The sequence below is a fragment of the Pseudomassariella vexata genome (genome assembly GCF_002105095.1).
Source record: "Pseudomassariella vexata strain CBS 129021 chromosome Unknown BCR38scaffold_7, whole genome shotgun sequence".
In the NCBI taxonomy this organism is placed as follows: Eukaryota; Fungi; Ascomycota; class Sordariomycetes; order Amphisphaeriales; family Pseudomassariaceae; genus Pseudomassariella; species Pseudomassariella vexata.
The window spans coordinates 1,514,187-1,538,272 of record NW_024467962.1 but is presented as its reverse complement, the minus strand read 5'-3'; the positions used below and the strand labels follow the sequence as shown (position 1 = coordinate 1,538,272).

Here is a 24,086-nt window from a genome sequence, read left to right as displayed (position 1 = left end):
TGAAAAAAAGCGCAATTGATCCCAGGAGCCGTTTCGTCACAATTGCAAGCGAGCAATCTCCAACAACCCCAAGTCGTCTTGATTCCTTCGGCTCTCTTTGTTCCGTTACTTGAACTTTTCATCGTTCGACATCCAGCAACTACACTATTGTACGCATAGCCCAACGTAGGCTAACAAAGTTTCGTCTACCGCCTGGAAAGGCAGCAGGCGCTCCCACCTGGAATAATATCACATAGCGCCGTCGCTCTACAACCCGCCCTCTGATCTCTACCAGAGCGCGCCGATCATTAAACCTACCGACTCGTTGCTCGTCGGCGGGAATTCACAATGTCGAGACTGTCGCGGGCAGCTGGCGTACTTCGGCGCGTTGCGCTCCCCACGACCGCCGTGGCCGTTGGAGGTGGTGCCCTGCTGTACTACTCGTACCGCCCCCGAGATATCCCCGGTTTCGAGGGTCCCGCCGTCCCTCCACCCATCTGGGGCGCCGATGGCACCTTCGAGCTCCCCCGCTTTCCCTGTATCAAGACGCGCGATGAGCAGCTTGCCGAGCTGAAGAAGAGCACCGCAGCAAACGAGGAATATGATGTCCTCGTCATCGGAGGCGGCGCAACGGGCGCCGGCGTGGCATTGGATGCCGTCACAAGAGGCTTGAAGGTCGCAATGGTCGAGCGGGACGACTTCAGTAGCGGCACCAGCAGTAAGAGTACAAAACTCGTACATGGTGGTGTCAGGTATCTGGAGAAGGCCGTGTGGAACCTCGACTACGATCAATACAAGCTGGTTAAGGAGGCCCTTAAGGAGCGCAAGTACTTCCTACAGACTGCACCGCATCTCAGCAGCTGGCTGCCCATCATGCTGCCCCTCGATAAGTGGTGGAAGGCGCCCTACTACTGGGCTGGTACCAAGTTCTACGATTTTCTTGCCGGCAGTGAGGGCATCGAGAGCTCCTACTTCTTAACCAAGAGCAAAGCCATTGATGCGTTCCCCATGCTGAAGAGGACGGACCTGGTAGGGGCGCTGGTTTACTATGATGGTGCGCACAACGACTCGAGGATGAACGTGTCAATAGCCATGACCGCTGCCATCTTCGGCGCCACCACCGTGAACCACGCTGAGGTCACTGGTTTACTTAAGAATGCGAATGGGAGACTCTGCGGTGCCCAAATCAGGGACCGAATTCCAGAGCGAGACGGCAAGAGCTCCGATGAGATCACCGTAAAGGCCAAGTGCATCATCAACTGCACAGGCCCCTTCACCGACTCAATACGGAAACTGGACGATCAAGAATGTGAAGATATTGTGGCTCCGGCATCTGGCGTACACGTTATTCTTCCAGGGTATTACAGCCCAGGACAGATGGGGCTGATTGATCCATCGACCTCTGATGGCCGCGTCATCTTTTTCCTACCGTGGCAGGGCAACACCATTGCCGGCACGACCGACGAACCTACCAACATCTCCCCGAACCCGTTGCCCGATGAGAAGTCCATTCAGTGGATTCTGAATGAGGTCAGCCACTACCTGTCTCCCGACATCAACGTCCGCCGGGGTGATGTTTTGGCTGCATGGTCTGGTATCCGCCCTCTTGTTAAGGACCCCAAGGCTAAGAACACGCAATCGGTTGTGCGGAATCACTTGATTCACACTGCTCAGTCTGGACTCATCACCTGCGCTGGTGGAAAGTGGACAACCTATCGCCAAATGGCCGAGGAGTGTGTGGATGAGGCTGTTAAGGAGTTCAACCTCCCTATCAAGCCTTTCTTCAACGCACCTCGCGTGAGTGGTACCGAAGCTATTGACGACGGTGCCATCCTGGACGGAAGCTGCCAAACGCACAAAGTGCGCTTGGTTGGTGCTCACGGTTTCAGCAAGACGCTTTTCATCCACTTGATTCAGCACTTTGGCATTGAGACTGATGTGGCCAAGCATTTAACCGAAAGCTACGGTGATAGAGCGTGGAGTGTTGCCGCGCTGTGTAAGGCAACCGACCGGCGGTTCCCTGCAAAGGGTGAGCGCATATCGACCCTATACCCTTTCGTGGATGGCGAGATACGGTATGCTGTCCGTCATGAGTATGCGCAGACTGCCGTAGATGTGTTAGCACGCCGCACACGACTGGCTTTCCTCAACGCTCAGGCTTCCCTTGAGGCTTTGCCCAAGATCATCGACATTATGGCCGATGAGCTGAAGTGGGATAGCCGGCGGCAGGAGACGGAGTGGAAGGACAGTAAGTTTGACACACCTCCCTGCAATAAACCAAAAACTTTGCTAACATGATCGACAGCCGTCTCCTTCCTCCAGTCCATGGGTCTGCCTGAGCCCATGCTCACCACCACGAGGAAGCAAGTCGAGAAGGGCAAACTGGACTTCTCTAGTTCGTTGGAGTACAAGATGTATTCAAGACATGACAAGCCCGCCGACGAGTAAGCCGGAACTAGTGCCAATCGTGTTATATGGTTCTGCGCGGTCGGGTAGAGCACTTTGGAATTGGGGATTTGGGAACATGACATCAAAATATCGGGTTTTAATAGCGGCATCCGCGGGATTTTGTGGCGCGAGAATCTGCGTCAACATCGTACATTACAAAGATTCTGAGACACAATAGACTTCCTCGCATCCGTTTTGAACAGGCAATACTGGACAACATAAAAGTACGAGGTCCATTCTGAAGAACTTTATCTGTATGTCTGCCGGAAGGTCATGACCGATCTTGTAATACGTCATTGCTCAGCGTTCCCAGCTCTCAATTTCCAGCCCAGAAGAGCAACGAATACATTACTCCTTCGTATTTCTATTCCACTCGAACCAACCTACACCCTTTTCTCCATTTGGCAGGCAGACTTCCCCCCATACTCTCTCAAGCACAGTCACTCGTCCATCATCATTCACAAGTTTCAACGGCGTATGACTCTTCGGTGTAACCACAACGGATAACTCCTCCGCTATACCCATCACCCTGATGTTCATAGTCAGCCATTCTGCCAGCCCGTCATCATCGAAGGCTTCGTGGCAAGTTATCGCCTCCACCTCCTGAATAGAACTGTCCCGTTGAACATATCCGATGCTCATGGACGGCGCGTTAGGTAGCCTCAAGTCCGTCGTGTGGACATACTGGCCGTTGCTCAGGATGAAGGCAGACCATGCCCATTCCATACCCCACCAGTCCCGCACGCCCACGGAGTGATCACGCTGTCCTGGTACGGCATGAATTGATACGATCTCGCCGTCGACCGTCACTGTACCTGTCACTTTGCAGGGAATTTCGTAACGTGGCGTGATGCGGTACTTATAAGGCACTCCCGTGGTTTCGTACAGCAAATCTAGTTGCACTTTACTGGACGTTCCCTGCTTTCCGTATAATGACTCCGCAATTTCTTTGAAAGCTTCCCCCCGGGCGGTTAGCGTCAAGCGGAACTTCTCGAGAGGCTTCAGGACCTCGTGGCTCGCGGTGATGTCTGCCGTGTTTAGAAGCAGGTTGTCCGGTGCGGGTGCCGCGAAGTCGCTGACGATGACGGTTGGCCGGCCCGCCCATGTAATAAAAGCATGGTACCAGTTCCCTCCTCGGTTTGGAGTCAAGCCTAACCTGATCCAGCCCGCAACCCCTTGAGCTTCATCGACGAAGTCGAAATACCAACTTTCGTTCCAGTCTTTCTCAGGCCCGGGCTCGTGTTGCTGTTCATCCTGTAGCTCAGGTAGCAGCGGCATCAGACCGTTATCGTCTGGTGGCGGGAGCAGAGCCAGCGAGTCCATATCTTTCACCAACTCACAGTGTCGCGCCATGACCGTCATAAACATCTGGTCCCCCCTTTCGGTCCGGGCCGCCATTATACTACTGACGATGCCCATGGTCACCCCGAAAAAAGCCTGCATCCTCACCTCACGCTTGCAAATCTCAAGCGTCATGACGGGCTCTCCGGCGGCCTCGGCCAATGCGTTGCAATAAGTCCTTAAAAGCCTGTCCTGCCACTGGCGTCGATCCTCGACTTTCAGCGAGCACCCAAGAAAATATGCTAGGTCCGCGGCCACTGGACCAGCCGTGATGAGCTGCCAGTCCACAACCATGAGTTTGGGCTTCGATGAACCCTCTCCGGGCGTGAACAGCATATTGTCCATGCGATAATCCCCGTGAATAATGCCCATTTCGCACACCCCTGGTTCCGTCCGCTTTTCCATATACTCTCCAAAGCTGGCCACGAATCGTCGGCAAATGTCGAGATGGCCGGGGTCAATCTGGTCCCTGTAACGTTCCGCAAAGCCCGCGAATAACTGCCTCACGAGAGGTTGGGAAACAGGCGAGTCTTGCACCAGCCAAGCGAATCGCTCAGGACTCATCATCATAGCTGCATGCAGTCTCCCCAACTCGCGCATAGCAACTTGGGCTTGCTCCAGCGTCGCGCCCTGGATATCGTCTCCGACAAGGGCTGTAGTACCAGCATCCTCGAGTAGGAGTGTGAAAGCCCCTGTTGACGTTCTGAAGGCGCTGTGGTAGCATTTTGCCAGACAGTCCGTTGTTTTCATGAGGGAAGGGGCTAGTTCTGTGTAGAAGTGGGTTTCACGTTCGTAGATGCCCAAAGAGAGGCCACTTGCCCGACTACGAGGATCCCGGGAAGCGATCTTGAGAATGACTGTTGCGGGCGCATTGGAAGGGGCTCCTTGGGAGTATTGTAGGGCCACTCGGTAGCAGTCTCCCACTTGGCCAGTTCCTATACATGTCGTGGAGAATGATGTAATAGAAGGCAAGTCCAGCGCCGTTCGCAGGAATTCGACAGTGAGGTCGGAAACTGCCTCAATTATTCTTGTTTCAATTGAAGCCGCCATGAATTCGCAGTTTGTAAGATGTGCAACATAGGATGGTACTGTGTCTGGCGGGAAGTCAATGTCATATAAAACCGAAAGATACGCAATAGCGACTTGTTTGCCTGAAATAGAGAGGTGAAACCAATCAAGGTGGAGGCAGAGCTCGGCCTCTCATTCGACATTAAATGCAATGATACATTTTGACGTCTTGCTTACCTAATGTAGTCGTCTGAAGTGTGAATAAGCTCGAGGGTATGAGATCTTGTTCTAGACTTCCTATCAAATCGGGCGGCCCACCCCCATCCCCCCCCCCCCCGTATTGACAAATTGACAAAGTTGACTATGGTAGTGTATACTTGTAATGCAAGGTACCATGAGTAGTAGCTCCTGATATCTACGAACAGAGTGTGAAGAGTGTGGGAATTGAAGAAATCATGCCGGACTCCTTCATTTTGGACCCATGGATGATTCATCATAGAGCCGATCCGATGCTGAGCAGTTGGACTCAGCAGATCCCAGGTCGCTAGAGCAATTGAAGTCTCTCATGCAGTCCTAGTGACGGACAGTCCCAGTGACGGAGAGAATAGTGAGTGGGGTGCATATCTATTTCAAGTTGCAAATATTCGGTGTCGAATTATGGCTGTCGGTGAGGAGCGTTGGAATTCCAACACCGGCAATATGGAAGAAGGACTGGGATCAATTGATGGAGAAACTGGGATAATGAGCGGGGGCGGATACAACGCTTGGCCCACCCGGGGAAGGTAGCGCCACCGGCCGACTCTGCAGTTGCTCTTCATCATGTTACAGTAGCGTGGAGCAGCCAGAGCTGTCCTGCGCATCCATCCAATTGCTTCTTCCATTACCTGCCTGACTTTCTTTGTCGCATTTTTGAGTGTCCGTTCTCATCTGAAGCACAACATTCGTATGAGTATTGCAATGGCTCATAAGAAAGCAAGGCAAAGAATCTCATACGGCAAGTTTCATCCCTTCTCTCTTCAAGCTGCAAATTGCCATGTGTCCCTCATTCTCAGACCCCGCTTCACCTCGCGCCGTCTTAGATTACCGGCCGCGACAAATAGTCCCATTGCCCAACTTTAATCCATCCGTACTGGGCGCATAAATTAACATGAAACCTTCTTCATCGTGTAGTTCTTGAGCTTGACCATTCCTCATCTGGTGGCCACAGACTCGGCATAAACGGGCTCGCTGTGGACCCTAGCAATGCCATCCTGTGAGCTCCCGAGCTTCGACATGGGCACACTCGCCCTGGCAGCAGCTAACGTTGCACAGCTATTCCGGAGGAAGAGACGGCGTCGTATGCGCATGGGATCTCAGTCTCGGCTTGAATCGCAGGAGCGCTGGCCAACCGAATTCCGATACCAAATCGAAATTCCGCGCCTCGACACAAGCCCACACTCACTGGGTCAACGACATCGTGCTAGCTTCCAACAATACCGCCCTCGTGTCTGCGTCCTCTGATCTGACCGTCAAAGTTTGGCGACCGCTGGCGGGCGAGACCGAGGCGCATACGATTGGCCAACATGCCGACTACGTCAAGTGCGTCGCATCCCTGAGGGGGGCAGACTGGGTCGCATCGGGCGGTCTCGACCGGAAAATATCTCTCTGGGACCTCAATGGCGCGGGAAAGTCTCTCGAGATCGATGTCAGCGGGGAGGAGATCACAGAGAAGGGCTCCGTTTATGCCTTGAGCGTCGGCCGCAGCATCCTAGCCAGCGGTGGCCCCGAGTCCATAGTTCGGCTGTGGGATCCTAAGTCGGGCAAGAGAATCACCAAGTTCGTTGGACACACAGACAATGTACGCTCTATATTGGTCAGTGAGGCAGGCGACACTGTTATGACTGCCAGCTCGGACCAAACGGTCAAGGTCTGGAGCGTCACGGCCGGTAGATGCATGTACACCCTCACCATGCACAATGACAGTGTTTGGTCGTTGTTCTCAGACCACCCAGATCTCAGTGTCTTCTACAGCAGCGATCGCTCTGGCATGGTGGTCAAGACTGACGTCACAGGCGCCGTTGAAATGGACGAAGGCTTGTCTGTCGCCGTGGCACAAGAACACAATGGCGTGACTAAGCTTGTAGCGTGCGATGAGTACATATGGACTGCAAGCGCCAGCTCTTCAATCAACCGCTGGACTAACGTCGAGACCGGTCCCGATGCCCAACTTCCTGAGGTATTCAGGCACATTCGCCCTAGCAGTCCATCTTCTCGATCCAAGCAAGCACGCTTGTCTTCGACGGATGACCCTACGAAGAAAGAAATCCCCGTCAAGTCCGTATTAAGGATATCGAACACAGCAGCTTTCCCACTCGAGATTGCCGCCCCCACGGAAAACAACCTCGCAGCTCCTACTGTGGTCACCCGGAAAGGCTCAGAAATTACAGCGGATCCTATCATCCCCGTGGCTGAACCGATCCACCACTTACCCGTTGAAACCATTGAAGGCCAAAATGGACTAGTGAAGCATAAACTCTTGAACGATCGGCGACGAGTTCTGACCTTAGATACCGCTGGAGATGTTTTATTATGGGATCTTATCAAGGTAGGTGCTTGTACACACGCAGGTGAGACTCGGTTTGGATTAACCCTGCTCAGTGTGAAGTAATCCAACGATTCGGAAAGAAACATCTAGAGGATGTGGAGCCCGAAGTCAACACGCTGGAAGCTGTAGCCCCGTGGTGCTCCATTGATACCAGTTCCGGAAACCTCACAGTGGTTCTGGAGCCGTTTAACTGTTTCGATGCTGAGATGTACGCTGATGAGGTGGCCATGGAGGAACCTGTCGAGTTTCGCGAAGACCAGAGAAGTATAAAAAATGTGCTGCCGTGGGCAACACTTGTTGCTAATGATTCTGTAGTCAATCTGGGTAGATGGATCCTTCGCTACCTGTTCGCAAAACTCATCGACGAGGAAATCAGGAGAGACGAAGCCTATCGTCAGAAGCTGAATGAGAGTGTAGAGAAGAGACAGGCAGCAGCTCAAATCAACTCTCCGTCGTCGATCCAAATACCAGACGCGGGAGGCTGGGATGCGAACGCCTCGTCCTGTGCAACTCCAAGGGCGAATGGGTTTCCGCCCATGACTCCGGGGTTGGCGATAGGTGTGGCAACTCCCGGCCTTGGAACACTTCTCCCGGGCGTCCCCGAGGATTCTGCTGCACCTGGCAGTCCCCTAGTCCAGCGGTCTTCTGCGCAGATTGGCCGGCCATCCGGAGAGAACGACTACTTTTCCAGCGGCATCACTTCGGCAGATGCACCTGCAAAAGCACCAGCTACGACTCCAGCTGAGAAAGAGCCTCTGAAGGATGAGACGCCAAAATCCCCGACTGAAACCAAAGAAAAGGATAATGGCAAATCCCCCACTGCCTTCGGCAAAAAATTCCGAATGGGCATGTCTTTTGGCTCAAAGAAATTGGGTCGCTCAGCATCGACAGCCACTTCCGATAAGCCAGCGGTTGTAGACGAGAAGAAAGAAGACGAGAACAAGTCCGAATCCTCGTCAAACCACGATAAGGAGGTAGATGATAGCTTCTATGGCGTCGTCCAAAAGATCCAGAACGAATACGATAAGCTCATCCAGGATGTACCTGACAAGCTGGTGGAGACGAAAATCACACCTAGCCTGCCAGTTGATACCCCTGTGTTGAAGCTTCCATCCGGTACGAGGGTCATCATTCAAGAGGAGACATCTGGCGGCAGCGCCAACCTCTACAGAGGAACTGTAGAGACTGTCGGTGTAGATGTAGCTATCATTGAGCAAAAGGCGCCGATGTGGTTGGGTGAGGTTCTTTTAACCGTACGTTCCACCCCGAGATGCTAGGGACCTCGCTGACTGGTAGTGTTCAGAACACAATTCCACAGAAGGAACCTGTCAAGGTGTCCTTTGTGTTGCATCCATGGCAAGACTCACTACCCAGCATAGCAACGGCTGACGGAAACAATCGATTGAATGCCAATAGGATGCTCCGGGTGAAGAAGATCCTGGCGTATGTGGCTGAAAGAATCGACCCACAGCCTCAGGAGGCTGACGAGAACGCTCTCAAACCTGAGGAGTATCTGGAATTGTACTGCAATGATCAGGTACGTGTCTTCGTCTAACCAATCCAATCTACAAGCTGACGAGGACAAGGTATTGCCCAACACCATGAGCCTCGCCACTCTTCGGGCACACATCTGGAAAGGAGGTAATGATGTTGTACTGTACTATAAGGCAAATGGCCGGAAGGTAATTTCCAAGCGGCCATCACTGCCTGCAGTGGAGCAGCCGGCTACACCCGAGGCTGATGTACAACCGCCCGCTGCTCTACCGACTGCCATCGCCGCGAGTTGAGGTTGAGAGAGAGGGTGGAACGGGAATCTGCCCTGGGGGAACGCATTATTCCTACTTTCCTGGGAGTCAAAAGTTACAGACCATATTTGAAGCATACTAAAACTATTAATCTGGTAACTCAAGTCTTGAGTACCTCGTACATATACTAATGCATATACATGGTGCCAAGCGCTTATCCGCCCACATGGCGATCTCCTTTCTAACAACCTTCGAACGTGACAGCGGCCCCCATTAGAACATCATATCACCTCAAATCGAACGAAACGCCTCGCCCCAGGTCTGACTCGGAAGGTTTGGATATTTGATACGGTCAGGCCGTCAACGAGTATTCTGAAAGCCTCGTCACCGCCACTTCTTTCGACTCCACGAAGAGACCACCCCTGACGAATCCTACTGCTATGACCCAGAGGTATCCGGAATTTATTACGGTGCATGCCTTCACCCGGGAGGGAGGGCGCGGTTTCTTGGTGTTCAAAAGCAAGTACTCAACATATACGTCGAGACAACAGCGCAGAGCTCAGCCGACTAGGGTTTCTGCAGCACACGTGTACTTTGACCTGCCCGAAGTTTTGGATCGACTTGCCATGAAAGTTTATCTAGTAAGTATCGGATAATATGCCGGCACAATATGGAGGATAAGATATGAGGGCCTGCGCGCCTGTCACAGCGCGAACATATTGTAAGATGGATTCTGGCCCAATCGGGGCCTCGCAAATGCGATCAACTTTGCAAGATCAGTAGCAATTTATGCCATCGAGAAACCGGAGTATTTAGGGAGGATCGAGTCCTTCAGTAAGTACGACATGTTCAAATAGATTCTATCCTACACTACTCTGCCACTTCTGCACCTATTAGCCGTAGCCAATGCTCTGAAAGCATTCGGCCTTGGCGATGCATTAATAAACCCCAAACTGCAGCGTGACAGCTATTGCTTGTCATATCGGACAGAATGCGGTGTGTATCTACGAACAAGAAGTTACTCTGCCTGGGAGTACTGCCCTGTTCGCTTGGAGAGGAGATGAGATACAGTGTGATAGAACTTGCAACAAGACCACTGACTTTCAGGAAGGCAATGGGGACACTGCGCAGCACTCACCAACTTCCCGAAAGTCTTTGGAAGTATCGACTTCGCACAAAGCTATGCCAAATTGGATGGTCGCCGAACAGGCCACTCGGGGAAACAATAATGTGGCTATCAGGGTGTCCCCATCGCAGAGCCAAGGGTGAGCCAGACACCGCCACGAGAACATGACAACTCAAAGCCTCCGTTAGAGGTCATTACTCCACAGTTCACACAACCTCTTCCAGAGTATACTTAAGACAGGCTAACAGATTGCAGCATTCCCCGACGATAGTTGCCCAGCATGTTGCCATTAAGCCGGGACTCCAATATACATAGTAACCAACAATTGAGCTCTATCTGAGACAAAAGAAACCGACCGCGTCGGTTGTGGCAGTGTAAGATAATTCCATGCCTAGCGCTTGGCCAATGACGACGTCGATGGTGACCACTTGGGTTGAACAAACATTTCGGTATATAACGAGGGGACCCATAAAGCCCCGCTATGTAACCATCCGTATAGTGCGACACTAGAACGCCGATCAAGACAAGTAGGTCAGCACGGCACCTCTTTCCCAGCAGGACAAGACCCGACACTGCCGAATATGCAAGCCATGACGCGTAATACAACGGGCCGTTGCCGCAGCCTCTGCCTAGAGATACTCGATAACTCTAAACCTCATTGTCCAATATTTCCACTGTTTTGGTCCCCGCATATTACTCGACACCCCCTATGGAGATCAGGCATTTGGTCAGGGCAGCCCTGTGATTCTGGGAAATGTCAAACTCTAAACTTGAAGTAAACTGGTTCGTCTTGGCTGACGATGGGAGGGAAGATGTCAGGCCTTCAGTTCGCGTGGAATGGCTATGCCAACTACTTCGTGGCAGTTGCCAAGTTGCCAAGCAAGACGCAGCGACTAATGAGACGCTGTGAACGTATTGCGGTCGATGCGGACGTGGCAAGCTCCAAGGCGATTAAATCGGGTTTGTTGAGATATCGAGAAGTCGACTTTGTATATAAGTATGTTGAGAGGCCCGACTTCAGCAACTATATCCAAAACATCATCAAGCCATTTGTGTGGAGTCACATAAAAACCAAGCTATATCCCACCGCGAACAGTTGCACATTACAAACCCGTCCTCTCCCCAGTCACCACACGGAGAAGCCCAATCTTCTACTTCACCAGTCCGCTACGATGCAGTACAAGTCCTTCGCCGTCCTCTTCTCCCTCGTGGCCATCGGCGCCACGCAGAACACCGACAACGATATTGACATCGACGAGCTCGAAGCCACCGACTTCCCCGTAGCCTGCCAGTCAGCCTGCCTCGAAGCCGTCAACCTCTCGACCACGTGCGACGCGCAGAACAGCGACAACGACGCCGCGGAGAAGACGTGCGTGTGCGGCGCCAACAACGCCCAGTCCTTCTTGACGTCTTGCGCCGCCTGTACCAAGGCGAACGGGATCAATGACGGTACGAGTGGTAAGTAGAGGCACACGATCTTTCTTTCTCTCCCCTGTCTTCTGGATGAAGAAGCTGAGCTGACTTGACTTTGTCGTGAATTAGACCTCGCAGAGGTGATGCAAGCCTGCGGGTGGAGCTACGCCGACGTCTCTGCCAGTACGGCCTCGGGCGCTGCCGCGACCGCGAGCGCCGTGCTGTCGACTTTCACCTCGAACGGGAACGAGATCGTGGCAACCGTTACTTCAGGCGCCGGCGCGATCGTATCCACAATTACCTCGGATGGAAGCGAGATCCTGACCACCATCACGTCGGGAGTTGGTGGCTTGGTGTCGACCATCACGAGCGCGGCGGGAGACGCTACTTCGACCGACAGTACTGGTGCGGGTCCAGTCGCGACACCTTGCGTGGCTGCTGGGTTGATGGCTGCTGGCATCCTGGTTGGGTTGCCGGCTTTCTTGTAATTGGCTGGTTGGGTAGAGATGAGATATTCATGAAGGTGGTGGGTGTAATATGTGTGAACCCCTCCTGATCTGGGTGAGCCGTATTGTATTCTCAAATCCTAAGATCTGAGGTGTTCTGGAGGGATGGATACTCAACCGAGACTTCGGCGCGACTGTGGAGGATACAATAATAGACAATTTCCAAGCCCGACAGGTCCATAATCGTCAATCGTCAGCATCTGATATAGACATCGCAGCTCCTCTTGTCCCAGCCTCAACAACATGACGCTCCATTCGACATCATCTAAGCTGTAACTGCTCCGGTGATGCCGGCAGGGGTCGTCATCGAAGGGAAAGCCTTGGGGCTAACAGTTGCCGACATTGCTCAGGTGAGTACGTCGCAACTCTAATGGCCTTGAGGCGGGTCGCCGCGACCGATGAGCACTATCATATTGATCAGCCCATAACCACGTGTTGATCCAATAGAAACTGCGGAGTTCCTAGGCACGCCCACAGAATGCACCCGTCTCAGCTCCCTGTCTACTACTACAACTTGCTATAGATCTGCTATCGTATGAACTCCGTGGCCATGATAATTGCCCAACAGTAATGATTCGTCTGACGACACACATCCCGTAGTCACCCTTGTCCACAAATTCCATCATTCCAGTGTATGGAACCCTTGTATTGAGGAAACAGACATGAAAGAAGACCAGACGACTAGCAGTTAAATCGAAGTCGCGAGCATATCGTATAGTTCAATAGGTGGCTTTGGTGTCGTCCCAGCGGTCGGACCACAGATTCGGGAATTGCCCAATTCTCCAGTGCTGCATAGCATATATACCGAGTCCGGAGCTTATTGCAGCTCCATAAGATGGGCTTGCTCTGTAATGGAGCTTCTTTCTCGTCGCATCATCGCACCCTTCAGAGCTACCCGATGACGCCAAGACATCCGCCCTGACATGTTATCCTCAAGGTTCAATATACAGTTCGAGGATCGACGTTCACCGTTGCTGTAGTTATCTTGGCTGTAAGGGTCCTCGGCTCCTCCCGGCACTAGCGCACCCCACAGGCGTACAGCCCCTGTCATTGAACGTATCAACAACCCATTTCAATTGCTATCTCAGAAAATATCAAGACGCAACTCCTCTTGAACACGCGATAATTCCACCACTGGAATGCTTCTTGCTGAAGTCGGACTGGCATCGCCGTGGTTTCACCGCACATACAAATCACTTGTATAGTGTAAATAACCATGGCTATAACCATTGAATTTGTGGGATTGAGCGCCATAGATATGCCCTAGGCCGAAAGCCGTACAGCTGCTAGCGCAGATAGTGCGCCAGACTCTTCCATTCTTACAGAACCTCTCAACACCACCCACGTAGCACAACCCCCGTAGAGCAGGCATAGCGGTCAATACGACATCCGTTCAGAGTCTTTAACAGAGGACCAATTGCCTGCGTCGCCCTAGATATTCGCTAGGCTATCAAGCCTAATGAAAATGAGGTATTGACTACTTTAGCAGTGATTAGAAAGGTGATCAGATAAGCGTGAGAAGCGAATAGGCTACTGCTGCCCCAGGAACAGCTAGAAGTTAACGCTTTTCTTAAATGAAAGCCGCCCCCTACAAAAGGACTCGTACAAGCCGAGCACAACAGTAGGGATAATGATTAAGCTTGCTTTACTTATTAAATTGAGAATGAAGTTGTGGTGTGGGGATGCATTCAAAATGGTAGTCAAGGCGGTTAGTGCTTTCGGTATTCCGTGTCGAATCCACCGCGGGCACAATACAGAGATACAGGAAGCTCAGTGGCTTTGGAAACACTGCAGATAATTGATCTGTAAAAGCATTCGCACTTGTCTGTTGGTATCATGTGCTCTCGAGCAAGGTATGGTATCTATTCCTACAAGCACAGTTACAGTTTCGTCAAAGACGACTTTTCCAGATCGAATCCGAAGGACGAGGGGCATCGTCAACCTCAAGAGGCCTTGATCGGCAAATAATGTGCGAAACACGCTCGCACTACTAGGCAGTATCAGCGCGAGACTCGCAAACCTCAATATGCGAACTCTTCTTGCATTGTGAACACTCCACGCGAGTCTCACAAATGGATGGCATACTCCGATGGCAGACCATCTTGTATGCACTCGCCAAGATCCGCCACTTATACTCCATCGTACACAATGCCAACAGTATATGCAGTCCTCTTTCCATTTGTTTCCGGGTGTGGCGGGTGAAGACTGTTTTGTTTCTTTCCTCGGTAAGTTCTCGTTTGGCCAAAATCGGACTCAACGAAGAATTCGGAGCTATTATCAGAAAGCAGAGCCTCCCTCACCTTGTCCGGCACTCTTAGCCAGGGCCGCCTCAGCTAGGCTGGTGCGAAGCGTGGCGACTTTGGCCTCGCGCTCGCCCCTTTCCCATTCATTAAACATTTTGCGCGTCTTGTCTTGCATTGCCCATAGGTCCTGGCGAATCTTCTCCTCCTCATCCTTCAACGACTTGGTATGGGGCACGAGCTCTGGAAGGACACCCATATCGATGGACTCGAGCTCTGGGTCCAGCTTGCCACCAGGAATGATTTGGGGTAGCTCGGCCATAACTCGTTCGGCGAATGTGAGACGCTTGCTGTTTTGTTCAGCAGCAGGTCCCTTTGGTGGATTGAAGGGCTTCGACTGCACGACAGGGGTGGAAGGTACTGATGAAGACGTCGGAGTTAGACGAGGACCTGTAGGGATGTTCGAAGCTGTAGTCGCCGAACTAGGGCCTGGAACAGGCGCCATGTTGCGACTCTGAATGGGACTACCCCAGTCTCTTCCTTGTACACGAGTGCCACGACCATATCCTGGGCGAGAAAAACCGACAAAGCCTCGGGGACCCGATGGGGGGAGTCCATTGTTGGCCATGTCCTGTCGGTTCGGAGTCGAAGTCGAAGGAACAACAGGAGCAGGTCTGGCAGGCGGTTCTATCGCGGTGGCAGGCGGTCCAGAGAAGTTACGGGCTTCTCTGGTGTCCCTGTTGTCTCTAGGACCAGTAGGTGGTGCTCGGAGAGCTGCCGGACCGCGAGGCGGGGATCGGGGGGCAGTTGGTGGCTCCAAAGGCTCTCTTGCCGACATGCCATGTGAAGACCGTGACAAAGGTCGAGACGGAACAGGTGATTGAGGAATAGATCGATCTTCCCGCCGACCAGATGTAGGATGCGGCGAGGATCGTCGAGAATTCTCTCCAGAGGGAAGGGCAGAAGAAATCGCAGATTCGCGAAATGGCGACTGTCGTCTGTACGAGGCGCCGAACCGGTCATCGCGTCGATCAATGCTTGGCGAACGAGGTCGGAAGGTGCTGGCTCGCTGTGCGGGCGGGGACGCTCGTCGAGGAGAGCCTCGTCGGTCGCGATTCCATGCATGTCGTGGATCACGTGCGCGATCTCTGTTATTATAGGGCGATCTAGATCGAACTCTATGGCCCAAGTTAGAGGAGCTTCGGTTTTTGTAGGGCCCAAATTGAGCAGATCGTGGATAGCGAGAGGCCGAATACGGAGAATTCTTGGGTCTCAAATCAAAGGAGTGTTGAGGACTGGGGGGATTGGAAGTTAAGTCGTGGTAGCCACTGGGTATGCCACTGGCTCTGTGTGAGCCGCCTGTAAAATGCACGCCGGAGCTACTATTGGAAAACCTGCGGCTGCGAAAGAAGCGAGGGTCACCAGAAGGCGGTAGCGGCGGAGAGGGCGGAGACATGTCAGCAACAAGGACAGACGGTTTGGGAGGCAAGTACGGGCGACCACTAGGCGTGACTATTGCACTATCACTACCATCGTTGCTCCCAGCCGCGGACGGGTCGGAACGACTGTGAGAGACAGAAATGACATTAGGGCCACTGGGACCATTTCCTCGGCGTCCTCTGCGCGTTCCTCTGCGACGATCAACTCGACCGGCAGGTGGGATGAAGCTGTCTTGAGAATTGGAAGCGTGAGTAGCAAAAAACTCATGGTGCCCACTAGGGGTGATGCTGCCAAAGGCATCACGACATGTCGGTAAGCTTAGGCGATGATTCGCGATTGGTATGGCATTCAGGTTGATCGCAGCTTCAGATGACTTGGGGAAGACGGGAAATCCGGACCTTGAATCATAGCGTCTTCTGGGAGACCGCATGCGGTCTCTTCCGTCTCTATCATCTCTGGGATCCAGTCTCGGTGAGTATCGTTGTGTGGCATGTGGGCCAGGGCTGTTTCGTCGAGGAGGGGACTGTCTCCGAGGGGGGGATGCTCTGCGTGGCGGCGAAGGTCTTCGAGGAGATGTTCTTCGGGGAGGTGAAGGCCCTCGAGAAGCTGCAGGGAATCGAGGAGGGGAGACTCTTCGTGGAGATGTTCGTCTCGGGGATCCTCTTCGTTGGCTTCTGCTTCGTTCTCGTCTCCAGCTGTCGCCGCCTCGATCTGCATCTCGGTCTCGTCGAAAGCGGTCGCCACTTCGGGAGCGTCGTCGGACGGTGCGGTCAGGAACATATCGGTCACTGTCGAGAACTGGGGTTCTAGCTCGCTCTCTAGGAGGAGGACTTCTTGCTCTTTCCCTCGGAAGGGGACTTCGAACCCGCTCTCTCGGTGGAGGACTTCTGGCCCGTTCTCTGGGAGGGGGACTTCTCGCTCGCTCTCCCGCTGGGCTTCTAGCACGGCGAGGAGTGCGGTCAGTGAAGGGTCGATACGATTCGCCAGCGCCATATCTAGTGACCTCGCCATCTTCGTATCTGCAGAATAGTTCAGGTCAATAATGATTCGCCTGTTTCCTTAAAGAAATATATAGTGTCTCCGCGGATGCGGGCAGACGTCAAATCAAGCAGTTCAGTCACAAGGCAAAGATGATACGACATCCAATTTTCAAGGTCTGATACGAGCCATGTCGGAGAGTGGCAGTAAAGGGAAGGCCACATGTGTCGCCAGATTAAAGTGACTTCAACGATAGGGTAGGTGTCCACCAAACCTTGAAGTCCAGCTGCTACAAACACGTCGCTATGCCCAAGGGAAGCAGCTGGAGCAGAAAAGGTTTTAAGGAGACAACAGGAAGAAGACGCGCCACTGTCTGAAGGGTCAAAAGAGAGGAATTCTGTGATGCGCTTACCTTCTGCCACCTCGACTGTCCGCCATCCTACTAGAATACCGAGGTTTAGATCGACCGCGTCTGGAATTGTGGTTATCGCCGCTGAATCGCTACTCAGATGGAGTTCGGATGGGATGTCGACTACCGGTGTAGCTGCGTCTCTGATATCTGTACGAGTTACCGCCAGATTGCTCATTCAGGTCATTAGGTGGACGCCGAGCGGCAAGACTGGAGGCGCGATTTTGATGGTCAGGTGGATAACAATAGCTGTTGTTGCTTCCCTCATGCCCAGATATTTTGATATCCTTATCCTGTTATCGCATCACGCTAAAGTAGCGTGCTTTGTCAATACCGGTGCTTAGCCGAGTCGTCTGCTGGTTGGCTAGTAGTGAGGTTATGCGTTTTGCTTGTTTTTTATAGTATTGAGTCCGTGCACCGGGGAGGATGCGTGTGAATGTAAGTACGAAGCCTCTGGCCGAGAGTGAAGGGAGACCTGTGACAGTGCGAATAGTCATCTCTGACCACCGTTCCCGCATATCCCTCATACGGGCAATTCTGTATGTGAAGTTGAAGGGAGTTTCCCGACTTCAACATCTTGACCCGTCAGGCCGATCAAGCTCGAATTCATTGAAGATGTGTTGCATACTGGTGTACTTGCGCGCCATGGGTGTTGACGAAAGGGGCGATGGCCGAGATCGAAAGGATCGTCACGAAGAATAGTGCTACGCAGTAGTACACAACGGATATGATCACCTCAGTACTGGAGGATAAGAGTCCTGACCGCAAGCTGTCAAGAAGGTTGGTACATCGTGTCCTTACGCGAATGGACCTAGGGACTCAAGCCTACAATAAAGCCGGGCCTTAAAGTAACCTAGAAAGTGACTCGTGACGCCTTCGCGCTACTGGTGATATACCAGATGCTAGCTGTGGATCTGTGTGTGGTTTAGGGTGATAAGACTTCCACAATGCTTCGGGATTATCGAGGGCGCCGTCATTTCTAACGAAGGCATTAGAGAAGTATTGTAAGCACTTGTATTCAGCGCCGATAGAAGTGGAAGACGGAGTTTATATTTTGGGGCTACTCTACGTACCTGAAGTACAGCCGTTGAGTCTACCACGCTGTTAGACGACAATTCTAACTAGCATTAAGCACTCTACGGCATACAATTCTGTACTACGGAGACGTCAAATCGAGTTAACCGCCGAGATTTAGCCATTTTGCTCATAAATAGGGTTAGTGATAGCTTCATTCTGTAGCTCGTTTGCACGTTGTTACGAACCGTTGGCCCTGAACCAACATTACAGGCCCGTCGGCAGGCTAGGTGGATACAGACGCTAGGATCACGGGACACCACATCGGAGGAAGGAAAGGACCGATAGGTCACGTGATCTACAGGGGTGGATATGTTGGACAACCAACATATCCAAGTGGGGATCAGTGAAGGAGAGATGGGTATATAAGGGACAGGACTCCCAGGCATTTCATAGATAGACAGTCTCTACTTCAGTGATCAATCTAAGCATCAATCTAACCCATTGGTGAGGCAAACTGCCTTGACGACTCTATTCCCAGTTACCCTACTCGAATACTTCGGTTACCCAGAGCCCGATACTCCATACGTCAGACCCCGATATTATTGCTAAAGGACTCCGCAGCAGGACTTGCTTACTAGCACAAACCCTTACAGACTCTTTAGTGGTTTACGCAGCTAGACTATTAGAGGTTTCGTTACACACGTTTTAAGCGATTCGGAGTTGAGGCATCACAAAGGGCTAAGCGGAACTGCATGTACGCACAGCACAATCACCCGAATCTTAGCAGTTGAATTATTACTAAACAACTTAGCGAAATTAGGCACTAAACACCTTTTGTGGAAAAATGCACTTGAAAAGGGACGAGCTAGAGTGAGAATTAAGTTGATATGAAACATTTTTCGAAAAGTGCGACACATATTTTGAAGAATTTATTAAAGGTTACAGAGTACTTATTAATTTGGATAACAATAATAATTATTATTATGTAGAATTTCAAGTAGAAAGAGAGGTTGATTCTCTACATACTGTTTGTCTGGACAATCTGAACTATATGTCGAATATCACGTGTGTCCAATCGAGTAGTCAGCAGTGCGTAAGATTGTATATGAATGAGGTGTCTTGTTCTCTGTGTTCTATTCTCGCGAACTCCCGTTGCTCTGCCCTTTATAGATTCTTTCGGAAATGTCGGAGGTACATTGTTCAGGTGTCTGACCCCTAAGTGGACCGTAACTTTGGTGTTCCTTTCGGGAAGAGGGGTTCATTTCGTCGTCTGAACTTTAAGTGACACTAGTCTTCTCTAGTGCCATATTATTTCTGAACCTAGGAACCAGGTGTCCTATCTGACACTATATACATAAGTAGAGTTTACCCCGCCTCCAGTGCTGTTTCAGGCGCAATTCGGACACCTGTAGATCTCCAAGCGAGTGCAGTACTAGATACCAAATATTGCTGACATGTTATTATTAAATACACCGTAGGCTCAAGGCCTCTGGTACCTCTACTAGTACTCCCGTATGTCAAACCGTGCCCTAATGGCTGGACTAAATACATGTGCTGCTTATTCGGTTCGCCCTGTTAGCGACTACGTTACGTTCGCTGTTATACTACTTTAGTTCTTGACCTATTAACAAATGTTCCCCTGAGAAGATCGATGCTATCTGTCACGACCTGGGTTGCATCGCATTGGTAGAGACCTCGATTAGGTGCTATCGACGAAGATTCTACTCTAAGGAGCGAAGGAAAGAAGATGACAACTTAGGTTTGAGGGAGCGCGACTAAGTCATCCACGCTTGGCGGGGCTCCTACAAGGGTTATGATTGGCTTCCCATCTGACACTGCCACGGCAGGTGTTCCAGCTGTAAGTCACCTGGTTGTAGTGAGTCTGCGAGGGTTGACCTTCACAGTAGGCTAGGCTAATTGCATCGACATTACCCTTGACCCTTACACTTTTCGGCATTTGTATCGAAGGGCCCTCCGGTTCCTTAGCGATAGCGCGGCGCTAGCGGTCATGCTGCGCTGCTCTCGAGAGCCACCTCTTCCTCCGGTGGTCCGGTGGTCGAGGAGGGCAGCCGGGACCTCCTTTTCCTCGTCCATCCGCTCCAAGCTCCGCGCCTCTTTCTCTATAGTGTACCCCGTCGGCCAGAATGGCTATGGCTGTTAGGCAACCTTGGTGGGCTTTGCTAGGACCACCAAGGTTACCACGTGACTTAGCCCGTTGGGACTAAGTCCAACCTTCGTGCTCCATAGGACTAGATAGAATGTCATGCTTTTACAACCTCATAAATCTTTGACCACCTTTGCGTGTAACCTGGCAGCTCTAATATATCATGTCGCACTTTCGATTCGAAGATAATTAAAGTCAAAAGGGATCACAAGGATCAAGATCCTGTTATATTTATACTTCGAAGATGCTTCCTGGTAGGAGGATTCTCCAGAGCTCATCAACAACTATGGTATAGCGACTCTTTACTCATTGCGCAACTAAAGCTTGCTGGCCTCGACGGCCATCCCTTCAAGTCATCTTCTCGTCCTCCGTAGTATTTCCACTGTCTGGGAGCCTTCCGGTGATCCACTCGTGGACCTCACCGGCATGCTCTTGCATCATACGATTCAGTCCGACCTGGTTGCTACGCTTGACGCCACCGAACCGTTTCTTGCCCACCTTCTTGGCAAGGTCGGGATCACTCCAGCAGGCATGGTCGTTGGCCACATAGACCAGCGAGTTCTTCTTGTACCACGTCGAGAGATCCTCGTCTACCGCGGACTTAACGGGGCGTAAATTGCCAGTAACAAAATTGACAACCCCGGTAACCCGGTCCTTGCAGTCTACCATAATGGATTCATTAGCATAGGGATATGCAATATACACGTTAAGAAAGAGGCTATCTTACGTCGCTCAGTTAGGAGAAGCTTTACACCAAGGTAAGCGTTGCCAACTCCAAGCAAGAAGATATCTTCGGCTTCATAGAGCTGGAGGTAGTTGTCCCAAATGTAATTCACCAGCTCCTTGATCTGGACCGAAAGAGTCCTCTCATTTGCTCCAGGAATATACGGATCGACATCCTCTGGACGAGTGACGTAGTGCGGCACATTTGCATCGATGACGCCAAAGCCGTTGTTATAAGCCCACTCAACGTAAGAGGCGACGCCATCTAACTAGTACACTTTAGTAGATGGAAGACAGCGGAAGATGCAAGAGCCACGTACAATGAATGCATTGTGAGGTTCGACTGTATTGTCAATCACGTCTGGCATAGCGACGAGTTCAGGTCTGGATGGTCAGGTCAGCATACGTACAAGAATATCGATAGTCCAACTTACGGATCATGAATGATAAACAAGACCTTCTTCTTCTCTTGGATGCCAGCCGAAACCAGAACTTGATTTTCGAACGATTTGAATAGAGCCTCTCGTTGGATGAAGAGTGGTACCATGCTGAATCTCTCAGCCAAATTCTGGCGTTGGTAGCCACGGACGACATCATGAAGCCGATTAGCACCGGCGTCTGACTCCGGAATATCAATGATTCCCGGTCTCATGCACTCCCAGTATGGGGCATGCGTAGCTTGGACCTTAGCAAGAACTTTGGCCGCCTCCTTTTCAATCCTGGGAAGCTGCTCCATTTGAGGAGGTGGCTCGCCCATCAAGGTCCGCGCGACTGCTAGAGCGGACTGGGAAATGGCTTTGAGGTTATAACCGCCCTCGAGACAGACGGCTACCTTGCCACCGGCAAGTGACATGAGCATATGAGTCATGTGGGCATAACAGCTAGGTGTTACGAAGCACCCACCCAGTTCATCTCCTTGCGCAGCATCAAACCCGGACGAAATGATGACGAGATCAGGATTGAATTCCTGAGAGATGGGCATAACGATCTTTTGAAATGCGGCAAGGTACTCTCCATCACCCATTCCTTGGTCAGCCCAGCCTATATTGACGTTCTTGCCTCTCCCTGCGTCCTCGCCAACTTGGTCGATACCTCCGTCAGGAATCCGCGGGTTCTCAGGCTTTCCGGGGTAGAACTGGCCATTTTGATACACGTGCAAAGATATGTAGAGGACATTCGGATCTGTGTAGAACAAGTTCTGAATGCCATTGCCATGATGAACGTCCCAATCAAGTATGAGGATTTTGCGACACTTTTCCGGGTATTCCCGTTGACAGATGGTTGCTGCTATGGGCACGTTGTTGAACAAGCAGAATCCCATGGAACAATCATATTCAGCATGGTGCCCTGGCGGCCTGATGATGGCAAAGCCATTTCTGATTCTGCCTGCGACGACGTTCTTGCAAGTCTCGATTGCTCCTCCCGCAGCAAGTAAGGCAGCCTCGAATGACATGGCACCCACATAGAGTGAGGCCCTGCCCTGATCTAAGCTGTGACTGAGCTGACGTAGATCCTGGGTCGACATGTTGGATAATCCTCGCACCCAATCGAAGTGGCGAGCAGTATGGCACGTGCATATCTCTGCTCTCGTGGCATCACGAGCTGGGATCCTCCACATGTATTTGGTCGGCGTGTCCTTAAGGATCTCTGACAGCTCTGTATCGGGTCCGGTATAAACAAGTCCTGCTTTCTTGAAGATCTTCATGATTTCCTCGATTCTTCGCGGGTCTTCGGGATGATGCGGCGAGGGGCCAAAGTCAGCGTTTGCGTGCAGCTTCATCCGATCATCATAGCAGCAGCCAGTAGGCAGCAGGTTTTGCTTCGTTAAGGACTTGATAAATTCATCGTTCTCGTCCGAGGACTCGAACTCGTCGATAACAAGATCAGCATCATCGTACATGGTGCCGTCGTGGTTATCTTCCTGTTCAAGTCCAAAATGATCGCTCAGGCCGTTCGGAGCATCTACCATGGCATGGTCCTCGCCGTCAGCTTCGATAGCTGTGGGCGGCATGACGAGATTCTGGTGTGTGTTCGAAAAAAGTACTAGAGTCAACCAACCACAGAACTGGTGATGGGTGACGAGTGCAAGACACCTCTTCCAGAAGGTGCGAAGAGATTGTGCGAGAGCTCAACAAGACACATCAAATAGATACTTTTCCGTTCAGGAAAGCTTGGAAATAGGCACCGATCTTGGATAGAATCAATCAAGCACGGCTACCTCAATTGAGGTTTGAATACATGCATGCCAACGAATGCGCCCCAGACTTGGTGTTGTAGGGTTCACTGGCCACAACAACAGCTCTGTCAATAGTCAGTAAATATCCATCACAATGACATTGTGCGTCGGTTGCGATTCAAGATCTATAAAAGTAGTGGGTGCGCTGAATTTACTCAAGGCGATATCATCACCCGTGATCACACCAGCTTCACAGGTAAGAACACCCACAAACTACCTGTAGGAAGAAGACGCATGCGCCAAAAGATGATTGTTTCAACGACAAAGAATTTGAGGAATTTCCGGACACGTGAGGCCATGTAGCATAAAGATAAATGGCCCAATGAAATATAGTTTCTTTGGGTGCTTATGGGCTAAGGGATTAAAATGTTGGACTTACACTTGTCAGATGTTGTACTTTTTAGGTCTGTGTATGAACTGGTGTGTCTGTCTGAGATGACCTTTGCTGCGGTGGCAATGCCAGAACAGCACCCTTCCAAAAGCTACAATCGTACGGGTACTAGACTTCAAGTACGAAAATGAAAGATCATAGGCGCATGAAGAAGATCAGCGAAAATATGAGGTCGAGGTTGTTGTCGTCGCTGGATAAGTAGATTTGGGAAAGAGCATGTTGAGACGCGCAGGGGAGGCACTTGCCTTTTTGGCGATTGGCCAGAGCTCGGGTCATCGGACCCGATTAAACCGGGAACCGTCGAGGAAACCCTTGACCGACGCAACCCATCAAGCAAC

At 51.5% G+C, this 24,086-nt stretch overlaps 6 protein-coding genes across 6 annotated transcripts; 3 read left to right on the top strand and 3 right to left on the bottom strand.

Moving 5' to 3' along the window:
* Positions 1-327: 327 nt before the first annotated feature.
* BCR38DRAFT_458000 (FAD dependent oxidoreductase-domain-containing protein) lies at positions 328-2,427 on the top strand (the record flags this gene model as incomplete). Its single annotated transcript, XM_040862105.1, has 2 exons — positions 328-2,227; positions 2,285-2,427. The coding sequence occupies 2 exons, from the start codon at positions 328-330 to the stop codon at positions 2,425-2,427; spliced, it is 2,043 nt and encodes a 680-aa protein (XP_040715655.1).
* A 247-nt stretch (positions 2,428-2,674) lies between these two features.
* Positions 2,675-5,090, bottom strand: BCR38DRAFT_210212 (phosphotransferase enzyme family protein). Its single transcript, XM_040854150.1, has 2 exons — positions 5,014-5,090; positions 2,675-4,862 (listed from the first exon to the last, which is right to left on the bottom strand). The coding sequence occupies exon 2, from the start codon at positions 4,816-4,818 to the stop codon at positions 2,776-2,778; it is 2,043 nt and encodes a 680-aa protein (XP_040715654.1). The 5' UTR covers positions 4,819-4,862; positions 5,014-5,090; the 3' UTR covers positions 2,675-2,775.
* A 511-nt stretch (positions 5,091-5,601) lies between these two features.
* BCR38DRAFT_466223 (uncharacterized protein) lies at positions 5,602-9,329 on the top strand. The gene is made up of 6 exons (XM_040862723.1): positions 5,602-5,770; positions 5,947-6,028; positions 6,088-7,360; positions 7,414-8,613; positions 8,664-8,897; positions 8,947-9,329. Exons 1-6 carry the CDS (start codon positions 5,722-5,724, stop codon positions 9,145-9,147), a joined length of 3,039 nt encoding a protein of 1,012 aa, XP_040715653.1. The 5' UTR covers positions 5,602-5,721; the 3' UTR covers positions 9,148-9,329.
* A 1,518-nt stretch (positions 9,330-10,847) lies between these two features.
* BCR38DRAFT_434379 (uncharacterized protein) lies at positions 10,848-12,492 on the top strand. The gene is made up of 2 exons (XM_040860304.1): positions 10,848-11,689; positions 11,774-12,492. Exons 1-2 carry the CDS (start codon positions 11,032-11,034, stop codon positions 12,130-12,132), a joined length of 1,017 nt encoding a protein of 338 aa, XP_040715652.1. The 5' UTR covers positions 10,848-11,031; the 3' UTR covers positions 12,133-12,492.
* Positions 12,493-13,940: 1,448 nt separating this feature from the next.
* Positions 13,941-17,455, bottom strand: BCR38DRAFT_434377 (uncharacterized protein). Its single transcript, XM_040860303.1, has 3 exons — positions 17,221-17,455; positions 16,229-16,849; positions 13,941-15,568 (listed from the first exon to the last, which is right to left on the bottom strand). The coding sequence occupies exons 1-3, from the start codon at positions 17,244-17,246 to the stop codon at positions 14,428-14,430; spliced, it is 1,788 nt and encodes a 595-aa protein (XP_040715651.1). The 5' UTR covers positions 17,247-17,455; the 3' UTR covers positions 13,941-14,427.
* A 3,291-nt stretch (positions 17,456-20,746) lies between these two features.
* BCR38DRAFT_343106 (histone deacetylase) lies at positions 20,747-23,090 on the bottom strand (the record flags this gene model as incomplete). The annotated part of the gene is made up of 4 exons (XM_040856000.1): positions 20,747-21,060; positions 21,126-21,390; positions 21,442-21,505; positions 21,556-23,090. 4 exons carry the CDS (start codon positions 23,088-23,090, stop codon positions 20,747-20,749), a joined length of 2,178 nt encoding a protein of 725 aa, XP_040715650.1.
* Between the last annotated feature and the right edge of the window lie 996 nt (positions 23,091-24,086).

Coding starts and splice junctions, on each gene's coding strand:
- BCR38DRAFT_210212 (XM_040854150.1), bottom strand. CDS start 4,818: ATGGCGGCTTCAATTGAAACAAGAATAATTGAGGCAGTTTCCGACCTC.
- BCR38DRAFT_434377 (XM_040860303.1), bottom strand. CDS start 17,246: ATGGCGGACAGTCGAGGTGGCAGAAG. Junction 16,850..17,220: donor GACAGTCGAGGTGGCAGAAG/GTAAGCGCATCA, acceptor ACTATTCTGCAG/ATACGAAGATGGCGAGGTCA. Junction 15,569..16,228: donor AGAAGACGCTATGATTCAAG/GTCCGGATTTCC, acceptor CTTGGGCCATAG/AGTTCGATCTAGATCGCCCT.
- BCR38DRAFT_466223 (XM_040862723.1), top strand. CDS start 5,722: ATGAGTATTGCAATGGCTCATAAGAAAGCAAGGCAAAGAATCTCATAC. Junction 5,771..5,946: donor AAGGCAAAGAATCTCATACG/GCAAGTTTCATC, acceptor TTCATCGTGTAG/TTCTTGAGCTTGACCATTCC. Junction 8,898..8,946: donor AATTGTACTGCAATGATCAG/GTACGTGTCTTC, acceptor GACGAGGACAAG/GTATTGCCCAACACCATGAG.
- BCR38DRAFT_434379 (XM_040860304.1), top strand. CDS start 11,032: ATGGGAGGGAAGATGTCAGGCCTTCAGTTCGCGTGGAATGGCTATGCC. Junction 11,690..11,773: donor GATCAATGACGGTACGAGTG/GTAAGTAGAGGC, acceptor GTCGTGAATTAG/ACCTCGCAGAGGTGATGCAA.